Source organism: Coloeus monedula (genome assembly GCF_965178545.1).
Source record: "Coloeus monedula genome assembly, chromosome: 16".
Taxonomy (NCBI): Eukaryota; Metazoa; Chordata; class Aves; order Passeriformes; family Corvidae; genus Coloeus; species Coloeus monedula.
The window spans coordinates 1,722,554-1,737,282 of record NC_138796.1 but is presented as its reverse complement, the minus strand read 5'-3'; the positions used below and the strand labels follow the sequence as shown (position 1 = coordinate 1,737,282).

General features: G+C 37.8%; 1 protein-coding gene across 1 annotated transcript in view; it reads right to left on the bottom strand.

Annotated features, from left to right (window-relative positions):
- Positions 1-1,183: 1,183 nt before the first annotated feature.
- IQCK (IQ motif containing K) overlaps positions 1,184-14,729 on the bottom strand; it is a gene marked incomplete at both ends in the record, with an annotated part of 36,198 nt that continues 22,652 nt past the window's right edge. Inside the window, 2 exons of the mRNA XM_082292081.1 lie at positions 1,184-1,245; positions 13,150-13,261. Of these exons, the coding sequence (XP_082148207.1) occupies positions 1,184-1,245; positions 13,150-13,261 (174 nt within the window). The remainder of the gene's footprint in view (positions 1,246-13,149; positions 13,262-14,729) is intronic.

The window sequence follows — 14,729 nt, the reverse complement described above, 5'->3', positions numbered from 1 at the left end:
AACCACATTCCTCCACCTTTGGCCACATTCCCACACTTACCCTTAGCTCTGGCACCTATCAAACCCACAGTGAGCCAGTCAAGGAGCTCAGCAGCCAAACTCTTAACACAAAAGGGATATTTTTTTCCCCCTGTTGGCTCAGCAGTCTCCTGTTCTGGTTCAATTGCTTGTGCTTGGAAAAGGAGAGGACAGGAGAATACAGCTGGGCTTGAAGGGTGCAGGATGAGTTTTTTCTTCAAGTGGTTTGATTTTCCAGATCTGGTATAATAAACATCATCACCAACCAGGAAAAAACCCAAGGGGTGGGTACTGGTGTAACAGTGAAGACAAAGTCTGTGCAAGTGATGGAAGAAATCCCCTCTGGAACCACAGCAAGTGCTAGAGACCACTAGCATGTGTCCATTCAAAACAACTACACCTTTGACTCACATGGAATTATTTGCAGTTCTGCTACTATCTTCTCTAATTGTGAAATTATAAAGGACTGTGCTTGACAGGGCTAAGTTAAAAAAATAATAAGGGTTCCTTAGCAAGGGGCCCAATCTGATTTTTACGGTGCTTGGACCTGATGTAAGTAAGTAGCCTGCATAAAACTGCTGAAAATGCTGACACTGGGATCTTAATTCTACACTTTCTCAGCACATGTGCTAAGTGGTAACAAAAGGGCCTTTGACTTTTCTCCCCTGCAGAAATTCAGAGCAACCCCAGCTCTCGTTGCCTTCCATTGGAATGGCAGGGGCACAGCGTTTCTGCAAATCAAACCATCCTGAACAGAGCCTGGATTTGTGTAAATTGTCACAGCTCTGCAGGAGTCAGAGAAATCCAGTTTATGATAAATGAAGATTTTTGCTTTAGCTTTAACACTTTGCCCACGCATGGGTGTAACCCCGTTTAATTTCATCCAGAGTTTTGTTCCTGTCAGAAAAGGTTTTAAGTGAGCATTCAGGAACACAAGATAAACACAGATTCAACATTTTTGGCTAGATGTGCACCATTCCATCTGTTTTAACAGAATTGTGCTCACTTAGACTAAGACTGAATTTTGTCTTGGCATGCTGGGTCCTTACATAATCTGCCTTTGATTTACCTCACATGCAAAAGTAAAGGCTTTAATGCTAAGAGAGTTTCTAAATCAGTATCACAAAGTCCATGAGCTCTGTGCTTTGCAGTTTTAGTGAGGAAACTAAAATTGAGATGTTGAAGGATTTTGTGTATGTTTGTCCAGCTCTTCTGATTTTCTTCTCACTGCAACCATACCAAAAAAAAAAAAAAAATTAACAGGCAGAAAAACAAAAAAGAAAACATCCATACTTGCACAGCAATTACTCTGTTGTTCAAGAAATAAATAAAAATCCCCTGCCCAGCCCAAAAAGCATATTTCTTCTTTGTATGGTGGTTTTTTTTCGTGTTTTGACACAGCTTCAGCACTCAGATACTTGCACATGGTTCTCTGTGCCAGCTGTGGGAACTGGGCATGTGTAGCTGAGGGCAGAGCTGTTTGCTAGTAAGAAGTCACTGGATTGTTTAAAAAAGAAAAATTGAAAGCAGCTCTTTGAGGTTTTTGCTTTGAAGAATTTTCACTTAAAAGTCAGTGATGAAATCATACAGTTCACCTAGTATATAAATATATTTTTGTCATTTAGGACAACAAGCAAGGTCAATAAAGAATAGTTTTTCTATGTCTCAGTGGAAAGAAGAATGTTATCCATGTGATTGCAAAGGGTCTGCCAAATGGGAAAAATCAGTCAAACAAAGAGCACAGGGTTGCTTGCTGGAGTAAACAATTCTAAATGAACAAAAGCTCTACATAAAAGTAAAATGTCCCACCCCCTAGTGAAAGCTGTTTTCAAAGCTCTGTATTCTTTCAGAATGCTGTAATACAGATTAACCTAATGTTTTTCTTCTGCTGATACAACAGTCTGGTTCCTCATTGTACTCCTGTGATTTTAGCTATCTTATTCTGGTTTTGATACTTTAAAATTTTACGAACTGCCTTTCAACTTAAAAAAATCTGCTTTTTATTTCCTACACTTCAGAAGATGCATCTGTACTATACACTTTTTACATCAAGCAAGTTTGTTGGAAAATTTATATATAAAAGCTATGCTGGATGCAAAGAAAGCCAAATAATCCCCAAAAAATCCCATTTTGTCCATACTGTTTCAGGAGAGTTTAGTTACCCTTCCAAGGCATGCAACTGAAAACCAGCAAACAAAATCCTCTTGATACATACAAGGAATGCTGGGCTGCAGCAGGCCCATGTGCTAATTTAAGGTGCTCAGTGTGCTCCCAGCCTGGAGGATCTCAGCTCACAGAAAGCATACAGGAAAAGTGCTGTATGAGGAGGGACACAGCAATCCCTTAGAAACCCCAAATGAGACTGCAGCAGCAGGATAAACCCTGTTTTACAATGGTCAAGGCAACACAGGCCCAGTGCCTCGATGGCACTAGATCCTTCTGGATTTTAGGGCTTCTGTTTGTACAGCTGTTAAGGACAAAAATCAAGAGTGGATTTAATATCCCACATGACTACGAGTGTCCTGTATACAAAATACTTTCTATTGCATTGAATTTTATCTAATATTCCTTGATGTGATGAGGCTCACCTTTGCAAATATTTAATAAAAATTGCAACACTCAGGAACCTTAGGGCTCACACACTTTCACATTAAAATGAGCGGGTGTTCTAGGTATCTGCTAGCAGTGCTTTCAGTCAGTAGTGTCCATGTCTTATCATAACCTGTGTTACTTAAGCATAACAATTTCCAATCACATCACACCAAGCAGGAAGCACAGGCTGTCAGCATAAATCTGGATTTCAGGCAGTTATGTAAATAGTTTTTGACATATACTTGCTTCTTATGCAGATAGAAAAGTAAGATGTCCTCAGGATTCAGATAACCTGGAAAGATGGAGAACAAAGCTGCCTGGCTACGTTTTTTCAGTAGAAATCTCCATTGGAGAAATGCATTTTTCAGGCTGTGACACCTCACACAGAACTAGCTTGCTTAAAATATTTTAAAATGCCCAAGGAAGATGTTTAGAACAAGTTCCAGTACCTGATAATCCAGCCCGTTTCTTTCAGACAACACAAATCTAAAAGCAACGAATGGTGTAAATGTCAACATCAACAACCTGGCTCACAGCTGTGCCATTCCTTATGCTGAGTTTTAACCATTTCAGTTTTAGAAGTCCTATCATTCTTTCAGCAGAGGGAGAGAGCCATTTCAGTTTTCAGCTGCTTTTAGAAAGTATTAAAAGCTGGACCTGAGCAGCACTGTTCCCGTTTCATCCCTCCGTGCCCGCGGTCGCTGTGTGCAGTGGTGCAGGGCCAGCTCTCACCACTGCACAGCTGAGATTCTGCTGCACTGGACACCATTCCTGTTTCTCTGCTGAGCTTTCCTGCATGCTGGGGAAAGGTGTATGGACATCACTGGGCAGAACAAACTGCCCCAGGATGCCATTTACACAGTGGGGATTGCAACTGTGAACTGCTGCCAGTCTCAGGGCAATGCCAAGGAAACTGTTCTCACAGAAGGCTGGATTCATAAAAATTATAAGCACTTGAAATCCCAAGGTGTTTGTGTAACTGAGTGTATGAAAATCATCTACAGAGAATGCCTAATTTAAGGAGGTGCAATATTAGAATTAACACAATCATGCTCATTGGCAGCATGATCAGTATTTCATGCACTTTTAAAACATCAGCTCCTGTTTGAAGTCCTGAGACACAGAGGAACTGAGGCCCTTAAGTGCCGTAACTGTGTAAGTTAAGAAAAAAATATAATCTCACATCTCACTTATTTCTTCTAGTACTGGTATTTCTACCTGAATAGGTCATATGGACAGAACAGTTTAACTTGCTAGCACTATGTTTCAGTCTCTTTACTGTATTTTTCAGTCTTTTTACTCCTTACTCTTAGTTTTTAATAGTGAGAAAATCTGATTAAACTATGCTTTAGTCACATGCACGTTCTAAATTACAGGACACTATAGGCACCACTGCAATAATAAGCACTAGTGGGGACTGTGATAACTTTCTTTGGAGGTGAGGTGGGGGCTGTTCTTGAGGAGCACAACTGTTAATTGCTATTTTTGATCTGCTATTCCTACTACAATAAAGGCATCTACTGCTTGGTCTGCCACGTTCCTTGGGAATGCAGCTCATTTGACACAGTTTATCATGTATGTGCTGCAACACAGAGGCACAGATGATGGCTAAGGGAAGCACTGGAAAGTGTCTGGGTTTACTGTTCATTAGCTCCTGAGAAGGGAAAATTAAAAGATCTGCAAGTATTGTAGCTGTCTGAGGACTGGCTTTTGTCCTATTTATATAAGCACTAAGTTCAAACATCCTTAACATCTAATTTGGATGGCAGACATCATTTTCCTTCATCTTAATGTACAGGACTGATGTTCTGGTTTGACACTTGGTTGTTTCAGCATAACAATGAATAAACTATGACCTACTTTGTGCACTACTGTGTAACACAGCTGGCTTGTGACAGTAGCTTATGAAAGGTTTATACAACCACACTTTCAATAGAGTGCACTTCTTCATAGAGCTCCAAGGACTGCATTTAGTAATTTAAACAGTTGAAAACAGTAATGAAAGATACTATAGACTCAGACTATAAGAAGATGAAAATCCATTAAAGAAAATCTATTGGAATAACTTATTAGCAGGGGCTTAGAGTAAAATATATATATAGAAAGGAGTTTCACCCTAGCCTCCCAATGAAATGCCAAAGAAGCCTGAACATGAAATTGGAGCCACCAGCAATCTTGCTGAAATAAGACCTGACTTTTAAAGAGACAGTTTTTTTATAAAGTGTTTATAATTTTAGCCTCTTACTATTGGAAGCCTGCCTGTATACAATTATTAGTGAAACCTTTCACTCCAGGAAATACTTAGTCACTAGTGATAGGAAAATGATCTATTGAATACAGATACATTAAACAAACAAATGATAAAATGGAAATTATGCCCATGGACACTCCTGCGAAACATGAATCTGAAATGGAACTGTCAGAGGATCACTCGGCAGAAGAGGCTTCTGCAAGATGGATTTTAAAATGTGACAGGACAAACCTAATTCTCCAAATGAGGAGCAGAGCTTGCCAATTGCTTAGTCTTTCTTTCATGACTGTAGAGGACAAAAAGTTTCAGGGCATTTTTTAATTCAGTTAGGATCAGATTAGCAAAGCAAGAGCTGACATACAGGAGACTTCCAAACACCAACATTCAGATGCATAAAGGAAATAAGGGCTGAAAGATCTCTAGCAGAATTTGTTTGTGCAATGGACCATTGCTTTCCTCATATTTTGACAGAAAGACTCAGAATTCATTAGAATATATTTGAATGGCATTTTTACAATTCAAGATGTACAAAAAGAAAAGAAATATGGGAAGATACAAGTATTAAAGTAGATCAACAACTGACATGAACACCTGAGTTAGAAGAGAAAAAACTACAGAGAATTAGAGGTACTGGAGACTATTGCTTACAATTATTCAAGTGTCCTCCAAATCATTCAATGACCTGAGATTTATGAAGAGAACAGCCACAGAAACACAACACTTTATGGAACACAACCCTGGACTGAGAGAAGAAAATCCAGAATGAAGGCAACCAGTGCATCTCCAGAGCATCTGATGAATGCAGTATTTTTCAATGTAAGTAGTCAAGACAGAAAAAGAGAACGATGAAAACAGAAAGAACTGACCAGAAATGGAAATCATTCCAGAGTGGCAGGTCCCCAGCTAAAAGCATTTGGGGATTTACAGGCAGAAACCCAGAATTCCAGATTTGCTGGGCAGCTTCATGAAAACTGCATTTATACCCATTAGCCCCTCTTATTTCTGACATGATTCCGACTTGCAAAATGTGATAGGTTCTGCAAAGTTACCAGATTTAAACTCTTGCACAGACTAAAACAAAGCACCAGGTAAGAAAACAGACTGTTACATTGGAAAAGACACCTGGGTGATGGATGCCACAGGGAGGGCTTAAAGGGAGTCAGGGCAAGCAGCTCCTGTGGTCTGCAATCTGTCACCCCCTCCTTTGAATTCTGAGTTGTGTTTTAAGACTCCCCTAACAGCTTGTGGTCTTTCTTTCCCTGCCCCACTTCTCCCCTTCTTTTTTTAAACCAAGAGTCTCAAATCTAGTTTTGCTGCAGGACTATTTGGAGGCTTTATTTTTCAGTTGGTGGCAGCCTTTTCTTCAGGCTTTTAGCACATCCCATACCTATAAATAAAAATTTGGGGTTTGCTTATCTAAATGGCTTACAAAATACACCACCAGCATTTTCAATAAAAATGCTCCAGTGTTTTTCACTGTTAAGGTTAAAAGCAGAAAAAGGAAACAAGATTGCAGAACCCATGAAGAATTTCTGCTCCCCTTTAAAAAACAAAACAAAAAAAACCCAAAAAAACAAAACCAAAGAAAAGATGTTTGTATAATCACAGAAAAATTGCCAAATTGCAATTGTCCTTTTTTTCTACTACAGATCATTATTAGCAACTGCAGAGTGATGAGTGAAAATACAGCTTTGGTACTGGAGGATTAGTTCAGACTTGTGCTCACAGACCCACTGCTGTGCCTGTGTAAGCACTGTTCAGATCATCACATGCTGTAGTTTATCTAAATGATCATCTTTCCTTTTTATTTTTTCAAACATTCCCAGCATAGTTTCAGAAATTAAATGTTACTGTAATCTTTATAAATTTTCAAAGATGTCTGAGTCCAGGGTGTGGACCAATAAATTGGATTCTGTATCCTGAGTCTTATGACTTTTATCACTACATTCTCAGCTGTTAGTGCCAAGATTAAACTTTCAGAAACATCTCAAGCATTTTGAATTAGGCTTGATGAAAACCACCACCACGTACTCGGCCTTCAGTACTGCTTTGTTCTTTGATTTTCTTTTTTGTTTCTTAAAAAAAAAAAAGGAAATTTTAAGGTCTTCCATGTAAGTCAAATTTTATACATGTGCTTTTAAATCAAAAGCAATCATATCTATGCCCCCATTTTAAACCATTTTGACTGCAGCACTTTTGCTTTCAGAAAGAAAAAGCCAAATACTGTAAATACAGAAATACTTTAAAAAAAAGGAGTGAAATTCTTTTAAAAGTGCAGTGTCCTACTAACAGCAAGCAGCCTTCCACTTTTAACCTGTTTATAAAGCTTAGTTTGAAACCAAATTACTAGAAGAAATACATTCAACATAAAGATCTTAATATATATTGTGTGTGTATATAAATGTTATATAATAGAACAGATTAAAAATGTAAAACCATTGAATATGAGGAGGTCATCACTTACAAGAGTTCCATTATGAGATTAATTAAAGAATTACAGCTGCAGTAAAAGGAGGGCAAATGAAATTAGCAACAAATTATTTTGTTTAAAATCTTCCTCAATTATTTCAACCACCCTTGGTGAAATGGGTGGCGGGGGGAGAAAGAAACTCTCAAAAAAACGGAGTAATTCCTTACATTTTACAGGGCTGAATTTTCCTAAATAAACCACAGAGATGCAGTCTTTAAGAAATCCATTAGCTATTCAGACTATGCCTTTTCCTAATCCAACAATATTACCTACAGTAATTTTAAATATTTTTTAAGCCTAGTGTAAGATTTCCCCATTTATAAATATATCCTCTTTTCAATATTTTCTTTGGGAAACGACTCAGTCCTGCAAACATGCATGTGGCTGTAACTTCATTTATGGCCCCAATACTAAGGGTGTTTATGGAATGAATTTAAAGAAGTTTCACAATGTAGCCATTTTTTTCTGGGTTCTGAATTTTACATTTTTCTCTTCTTCAATTAATTCTACTTTGATGTGATACGATTGCATACAGGCATCCTTCAAAAGTATGCAGACTAGACTTCTCCTGCTCAGCTTAACTTGATATTAAGCTTTTGAATCCTTCCTCATCATTCAGGTGGAGACATCACAGCTGTATAAGGAGTGAGTGACTGCATTTCCTTGCTGCTTGACACTGTGCATCTGTTCCTGCTCTAGCACTCCTAAAATATGCAGCCTGTTCTCCCTCGTATCTCACTCACATTTGCAAGGATTTTCCAGAACACCTAAATTTTGAGTTCTTCAGAGTATTGCTGGATGCATCTTCCCAAGGGAAAAGATTATTGCTATGAAAGAAGTATTTTAAAAATCTCTCCAGATAGGTGAGTAATAACTTCTACTGCCAAAGGAAAAATACAGCTTGAAAATTGAATGGAATGTAGAAGAATATTCCCTCCTTTATCTGGAAATCACCCCCCTCACTTGCTGTGAAGATTACTTTCTGTCTTATTTTGATTTAACTAGATTTTCCACACTGTGCTTTCTCTGTTACACAAGTGCCTTGCAAAGCCCAGACTATGGTTGATTCCTAAGAGCTGCCAGCTAATAGGGTCACAATTGGTATTGCTATAAAACCAGGAATATTCCTTTTATTATGTTCCCTAAGAACACTGCCTTTTAAAACTAAAATTTTACCAATTTTATGTAGATAAGAAGAAGAAAATAATGCCCTTAGGACCTATCATAGCTGAAAGTGCTGCTTGTGTAACAGCAGCAACAGTCTTTCCAACAGCAGAGAAGTAACCATTGCAACAGTGTCAGCAAAGTGTTTTGTTCACATAAGTGATGAATGAAGATTTTAGTATTTTCATTAAAAAGTTAAATATTTTTCAAATTCCTTTCACTGTAGGACAGACACTTTTTCATTTCCAGTGCTGTCCCATCACTACTAAATCTGCACAAAGCAGTGCTCAGAACCACAATCTGCTATTCACTCACATTCTGTACAGGTTGGGTTTAAATTAACTGTATTTTCTGTAGAAGGCAAACAATTTTTTAATTCTGTAAAAAATTCTGGAACAAATTTATCCCATCAGTTGTGCTATATTAGAGAAAATTCTTTCTCCCTACAAGTCTAAAGCTGTGAGCCACTAAAGTGAGTCTTAAGTGTTATGCTTATCTCTACATTTTCAGTCTGAAATTGTTCAGACAGTAAGGACTGTCATACTTTAAATATAGATCATTTTGTGGAGTGTAATTTTACACAGCAGTGGAGCAGTATAGCAAATAAAATGTCAGCCAAGAATGCTGTAGCTTTATGATCCTGGGTATATGCTGAAAGGAACACAATTTCTTCTTTGCACTCAAAAAGAAATTTTGCCAGCATATGCATTAAAAGAGGTCAACAGTCCTGCAAGGTGCTATTAATGCATAAAGTAATTCTCATGCAGTTTTCACACTTTCTATCCTAGAGCACTTTGCATAACTAACAATAAAGAGTATAAAAGAGAGACTGAGAGAAGACTAAAGAATTTTAGAGGAAAAGATAGAAATGTTTAACATGCTGTGAAGCAGGGGAAAGTCAGTGGTTCACATGAGGCACCATCACAGCCCTGCCTACAAACCCCGCAGCGAGCGTGGCCGCGGCTTCACAGGGCACAGCGGCTCCTCTGACACTGAGTGCCCATCACAGCTGGGCACTTCTCCTTCCCTGCATTACTGGTGCACCATTTCCCCTCTGCTGCATGTAAGGACTGTGTCACTACTGGGTAAGTCAGTTTATCAGGCTGATGCAGCAGAAAAGCCTCCCGAGGGGCAGCGGAGCAGAGCGGAGGAGCCGTTCACGCACCGTGAAGCCACGAGTGCCACTGCCAGGGAAGAGGGGCACGGCAGAAGCCTTGGCCAAGGAAGCACAGGGCTGCCTTCCTAATGGGGAAGTTGCTGGATCACCCTATAAAAATGAGACTTTTGGTCTCTACTTGAAAAAGAAAGGACCCTCCAGAAGTATTTCATTCCGGTGTTGTTCTAATGAAAACTCAACTGTTTGTCTCAAAATTAATGGGCATGTTTTAACACACTTTCTGAAACCAGAAAAAGAAATTAAGAATTCCTTTGGATTTGTTAATTACTATCAATTTACATTTCAATGTCTTCTTACTATCTTTTTTTTAAAGTATCATATACAAACACACTTTCATAAAATTATGTTTTTACCTAGAACATACCCTTGCAATAAGGTACACATAGCATTGTGCTGAAAGTCCCAACAAAGCAGGCTCTGCCTGTTAGCTCACATTAACTGAGTCTTTGGCTGATATTTCCATGGAAGGTATGCTGATCTTTCTAGTAGTGTCAATAGAATCACATTACTGCTCGAGTCATCATTTTCTAAGAGCTGTTTGGCAGCTCACCATTCATCCCCTACAGTTAGATTCAACACTGTTTACAGCATCTAATAAACAGAGTTAGTTATATACAAATCAAAGAGACCCTTTATTATTTTTCTTAATGTGGTTAATTTCGTAATAAAATGCTGTATCTACTTTAAAATGTTACTTTTTTTTCCTTTGACCACGAATTGTAATGCTTTATTTGTGATATCTGAGTTTTCAGTAACAATAAATGCTTTGTCTGCTTAATACAAAGAGTTCAGTGGTTTAATGAAAGGGGATTAATTGAGTTAACCGAATTAAAGAATTCAGTTAAACAAAATGCATAGAAAGACAAGGCTAAAAAGTAGTTGTGTTATGCTATTCATTATTGTGTGAGTGTTCACAATCCATTTCAGCATGAAGTCAGCTGGGTTGGATGGAATCACTGGTAAAAGCAGTTAAACTAACCTTGCTGACTTTATAATGAAATAGGGTTTAACGACACTAATCAACAGCAGGATAATAAGAGCAGAAATAAGAGCAGCTGGAGCACTAACAAAATGAATTATGGCATCACAGCTGAGATTGATAATGAAAACCCCCGGACAGTAACTTCTCAAACTAGTACAGCTGTTTCCAAACAGCCATCTGTCTGGGCCCCAAGGCTATTTGATGTGTGGATACTCTTAAATTAACTTAACAGCACTCAGCTGAGAAATTACAGAAACAGGGTGATAATATTGAAAGCTGATGTGATATAAGCAATATAAACTTATACTGGTTTAAGAAAAACGAAAAGGAGCAATTTTGGAACTTTCTTTGAAGTGGTAAAACAGCTGTGTGTCCTAGAGTCCTAAAATAAATGATTTGATGACAGGAAAGCTCTGTGAGAGTGATTAAAAGGAAATTTGTTTGTCCTTTTGAAACAATTGGCAAAGGAAGTCTTATCACTACATAAGTCTCCAAAACAACTGAAGTATAGTTTATAGAAAGATTAAATTTCTTCAGACACAGGAGTTTTTTAATCAATTTAACTGTCAAATGACACAGTCCACCCTTAGCCCCTATTTTTCTTAGTTGCAGCATTTTGGGAATGGGTTCACCATGTCCTCTGAAAATGAACTTGTAATTTTCACCTTTAAGATTTTAGATGCAGGAAGACTGCAAACTATGACTAATAGTCTAATATCATCTTCATCCTTTTTCACATTGGTGTGAATATATAGGTTTATTTCTTAGAAGTGGGAAACATGCATCTCTTACTGGTCTCGTGGACAATGGAATGTGTGAAAAAACATGCCTTGATGAGATGATTTAAATATTAACAAATTGAAAACAGAGTCCAAGCCACAAACATTAAATTGCAATTGCTTAAAAGCAATTAGCAAGCCTGCTAGGTCAACCTCTATCATTATCTCCAGGAATGCAATTTTCCAACAATTAACACTGACAGAATGGACCATGTATTACAAAAAGAAAAAGTCATCTTTTATGTTTTACATTTATAATGAGAATAATTTTACTATAGGAAATTTGAATCCACTGTTTTCAGATATTCAAACCCACATACATATGCGTTTTCTTTAAAAAATAAAAAGATGCCTACATTTTTTTACCAAGTAAACTCATAATAGACTGTAGTAGAGAGGCTGTGAAATCCCACTTGAAGGAAACCTTGGTTGCTCTGCCAGTATTTTCTTTATATGTCAGTCAAGTCTGCTGGAAGACAACTTAATATCTCACTGATTTTATCTTTTCATCATTCTTGTGCACTGTTACTACATGATTTAACCTTCTAGGTCCAAGCTACTCAAACCAAGAATTCTACTTCCCTTACTGCATATGAACACCCCATATAAATACACACACATAAACACAGTTTTCCCCTCTTGTGATGTATGATTTTGTTCCTCAGAATTCATTATTTTCAGCTATAAAATATCCCTTAGGCAATTTCATGGATTGGTAAATAAAACCTAATCTTTCATAGATTAAACCTGCAACATAAATATAAATAAATGTTTGGAGAATCTACATAGCCCTTGCAACAAACTCCTATCACTAAAATTATCACTCCCCTGTAGTTCAGGGCAAAGATTGGCCATGTGAGAACACACCTGTGCCCTCGGAGTGCAGGGCACACAGTGCTCACTGCCACACCACCACCTGCCCTCCTCCACCCCTGAACAGCCTCACACCTTCTGCCCTGGCTGTGCAGGGCACTTCCCCTGTGCATCAGGGTTGAGTCAGCCCACAGAGGCTGCTAAAATGCAGACTGGTTGAGGAGCTAGTGAATCCTGCATTAGCAGACAAAGAGGCTGGGCAAATAATCACAATTAAACCTCTGTGCCTAAGTGAATGGTAACCTGGCCCTGTCAGTAAAGCCTTCTCCACAAACAGGGCAAAAAAATAACATATTACAGTGCTAGTTCTTGAAGCAATCTGGCCTTATTTCCCTTGGCAATTTTTTAGGTTGTTTGGGTTTGTTTTCTTCTTTTTTTTTTTAGAACTATACAGGCCAAGTTCTGCTGTAAATAACTATAGGAAAATGCCAATAGAATATTTACCAGATAGAAATCCCAGAGTTCAGAAGAACTGTACTACAACCCATCTGGTAAAAATCAGCATTTACATGATGAGTAGCTGGTAGATGTCTAATCCTGCCCTAGGAAATACTCTGCCAGTAAATTGTAATAGTCTTCTGAAATTATTGAATTTTGGCCCTATATTGTATTTTTCACTGCTGCTTTCAGCTGCACAGGCAACTAAAGTGGAATAAGTAGTGACTGTAAAGACACAGCCAAGCATTTCCACCAGACATTACCTTCTCTCTCGGGATTGGTGTCCTACTGTGTGGCCTATTTTTTAACACAACTCAAAGTATAAAAATTCAACACCGTGTAAAAACAAATAAACAAACAAAAAAAACCAACCAACCAAAACACCCCACAATTTAATTCACTTACCTTTGGCTTCCTGCTTAGTCCAGAATTCTTTCACTATCTTATTAATGTGTCTCTCCTCTCTCAACTTCTTTTGCCACTGACGTAGCTCTTGTATTTCACTATCACAACGCACCTGTGACAGGGGAAGCAGAAAAGAAAACTAAAATCATATACCTTTGTGTTACCCAGGATGAGGGTACAGTTTTTTCACAAGACAGCCATCCTTTTTGCTGGGCCTGAGGTAGAAGCACAATCCCAGAGGTTTACAGTTTTCAGCTTACACAGAAATAAAATCCACATAATTGACAAATCCAATTGAAAACATAAATAGGTCTATTAGGGGATCACTTTGATTACCAAGGACTCCTGAGAATGAGATTGCAGTGAGATGCTAATTCTTTGAGTTAATTAAAATTTAAAGCCTTATGCTGAAGGGTATTAGTGCCTTTAGAAAAGCACAACACTATAAAACCAACCCACTGACCAAAATAATAGAGCAGACGAGGACCATGAAGGGTCATACAGAAGAAAATTTATTCCATCAACCTGATTCACACCTGCCACCAGCTGCAAATAGGCTGACTGGCAATCCCACCCACACAATCTTCACAAACAGGAGAGCCATTAATCTGCTATTTAAAGTAATTGGACTGCCTTACATGGTATCTATTCTTTGCCAGTCAATCACCCCATGAAAGGCATAATTCTGCTTCCACAAAAAATTACAATAGTCAAAGGCCTTGATTTCACTTAGATGTAAGTTGAATTTTTCTAGTATTGTTTTTGTACTGGTGTAGTTACTTGCAGGAAGATAACTACTTAGTTCTCTAGAAAATTTCTCAATAAAACTGTATTTATTGTATTCTTACAGGATATGGTGAAGAGTTTGCTCTGTGATTTGAACTCTATTATATATATATATACTCTATCTTCTCCATTACACTCTGCTTTTCTCCCACTTTGCTAAGATACACACAGAGCAAAAGAGCACGACTTAGTTTTCCACTAGTTGTAAAAAAACCCAAACCTTAAAGAAAACAGTATAAATTATTTATCAAAAGTATTCTTTCCACCCAGAATTTCTCCTCTGTGGTGCAGCTAAGAATGCAGCAAACAGTAGCTGAACTCCCACAGCACTTTTCAATCCACTTAGGAGATGATGACTTGCTCTGTTTCAGGCACTGGCAGAGCAGAAATACAATACAAGGTTACTCGATCAATAAAAACAGCCAAGACTTTTACTCAGTGACTTGAGATCAGATACCTCTTAGACCTCCAATAATTTCCCATTATACTGATAGAGTTCTGTAATATCTTCTGTAAGAGTTATAAGGATTTCTTACAAGGTTGCTATGAAATTTTAAAAATTAAAGAAGTTACAGATACTAGTGATATCTTCAGCTATACAAAAAAATAAGATAATTTTTTATTAAATCCATCAAATACTATTTGAAAAAATAAAATATAATCAAAACACAGGATAATTTTTTTAGGCTTGCAAGAGACTTTTTTTTCTTTTATGCTGCCATGTCTGCTTTTAGAAACCAAATAATTCCCTATTACATGGAGTCAGTTTGTCTGCACAGGAAAGGGTTAAGGGA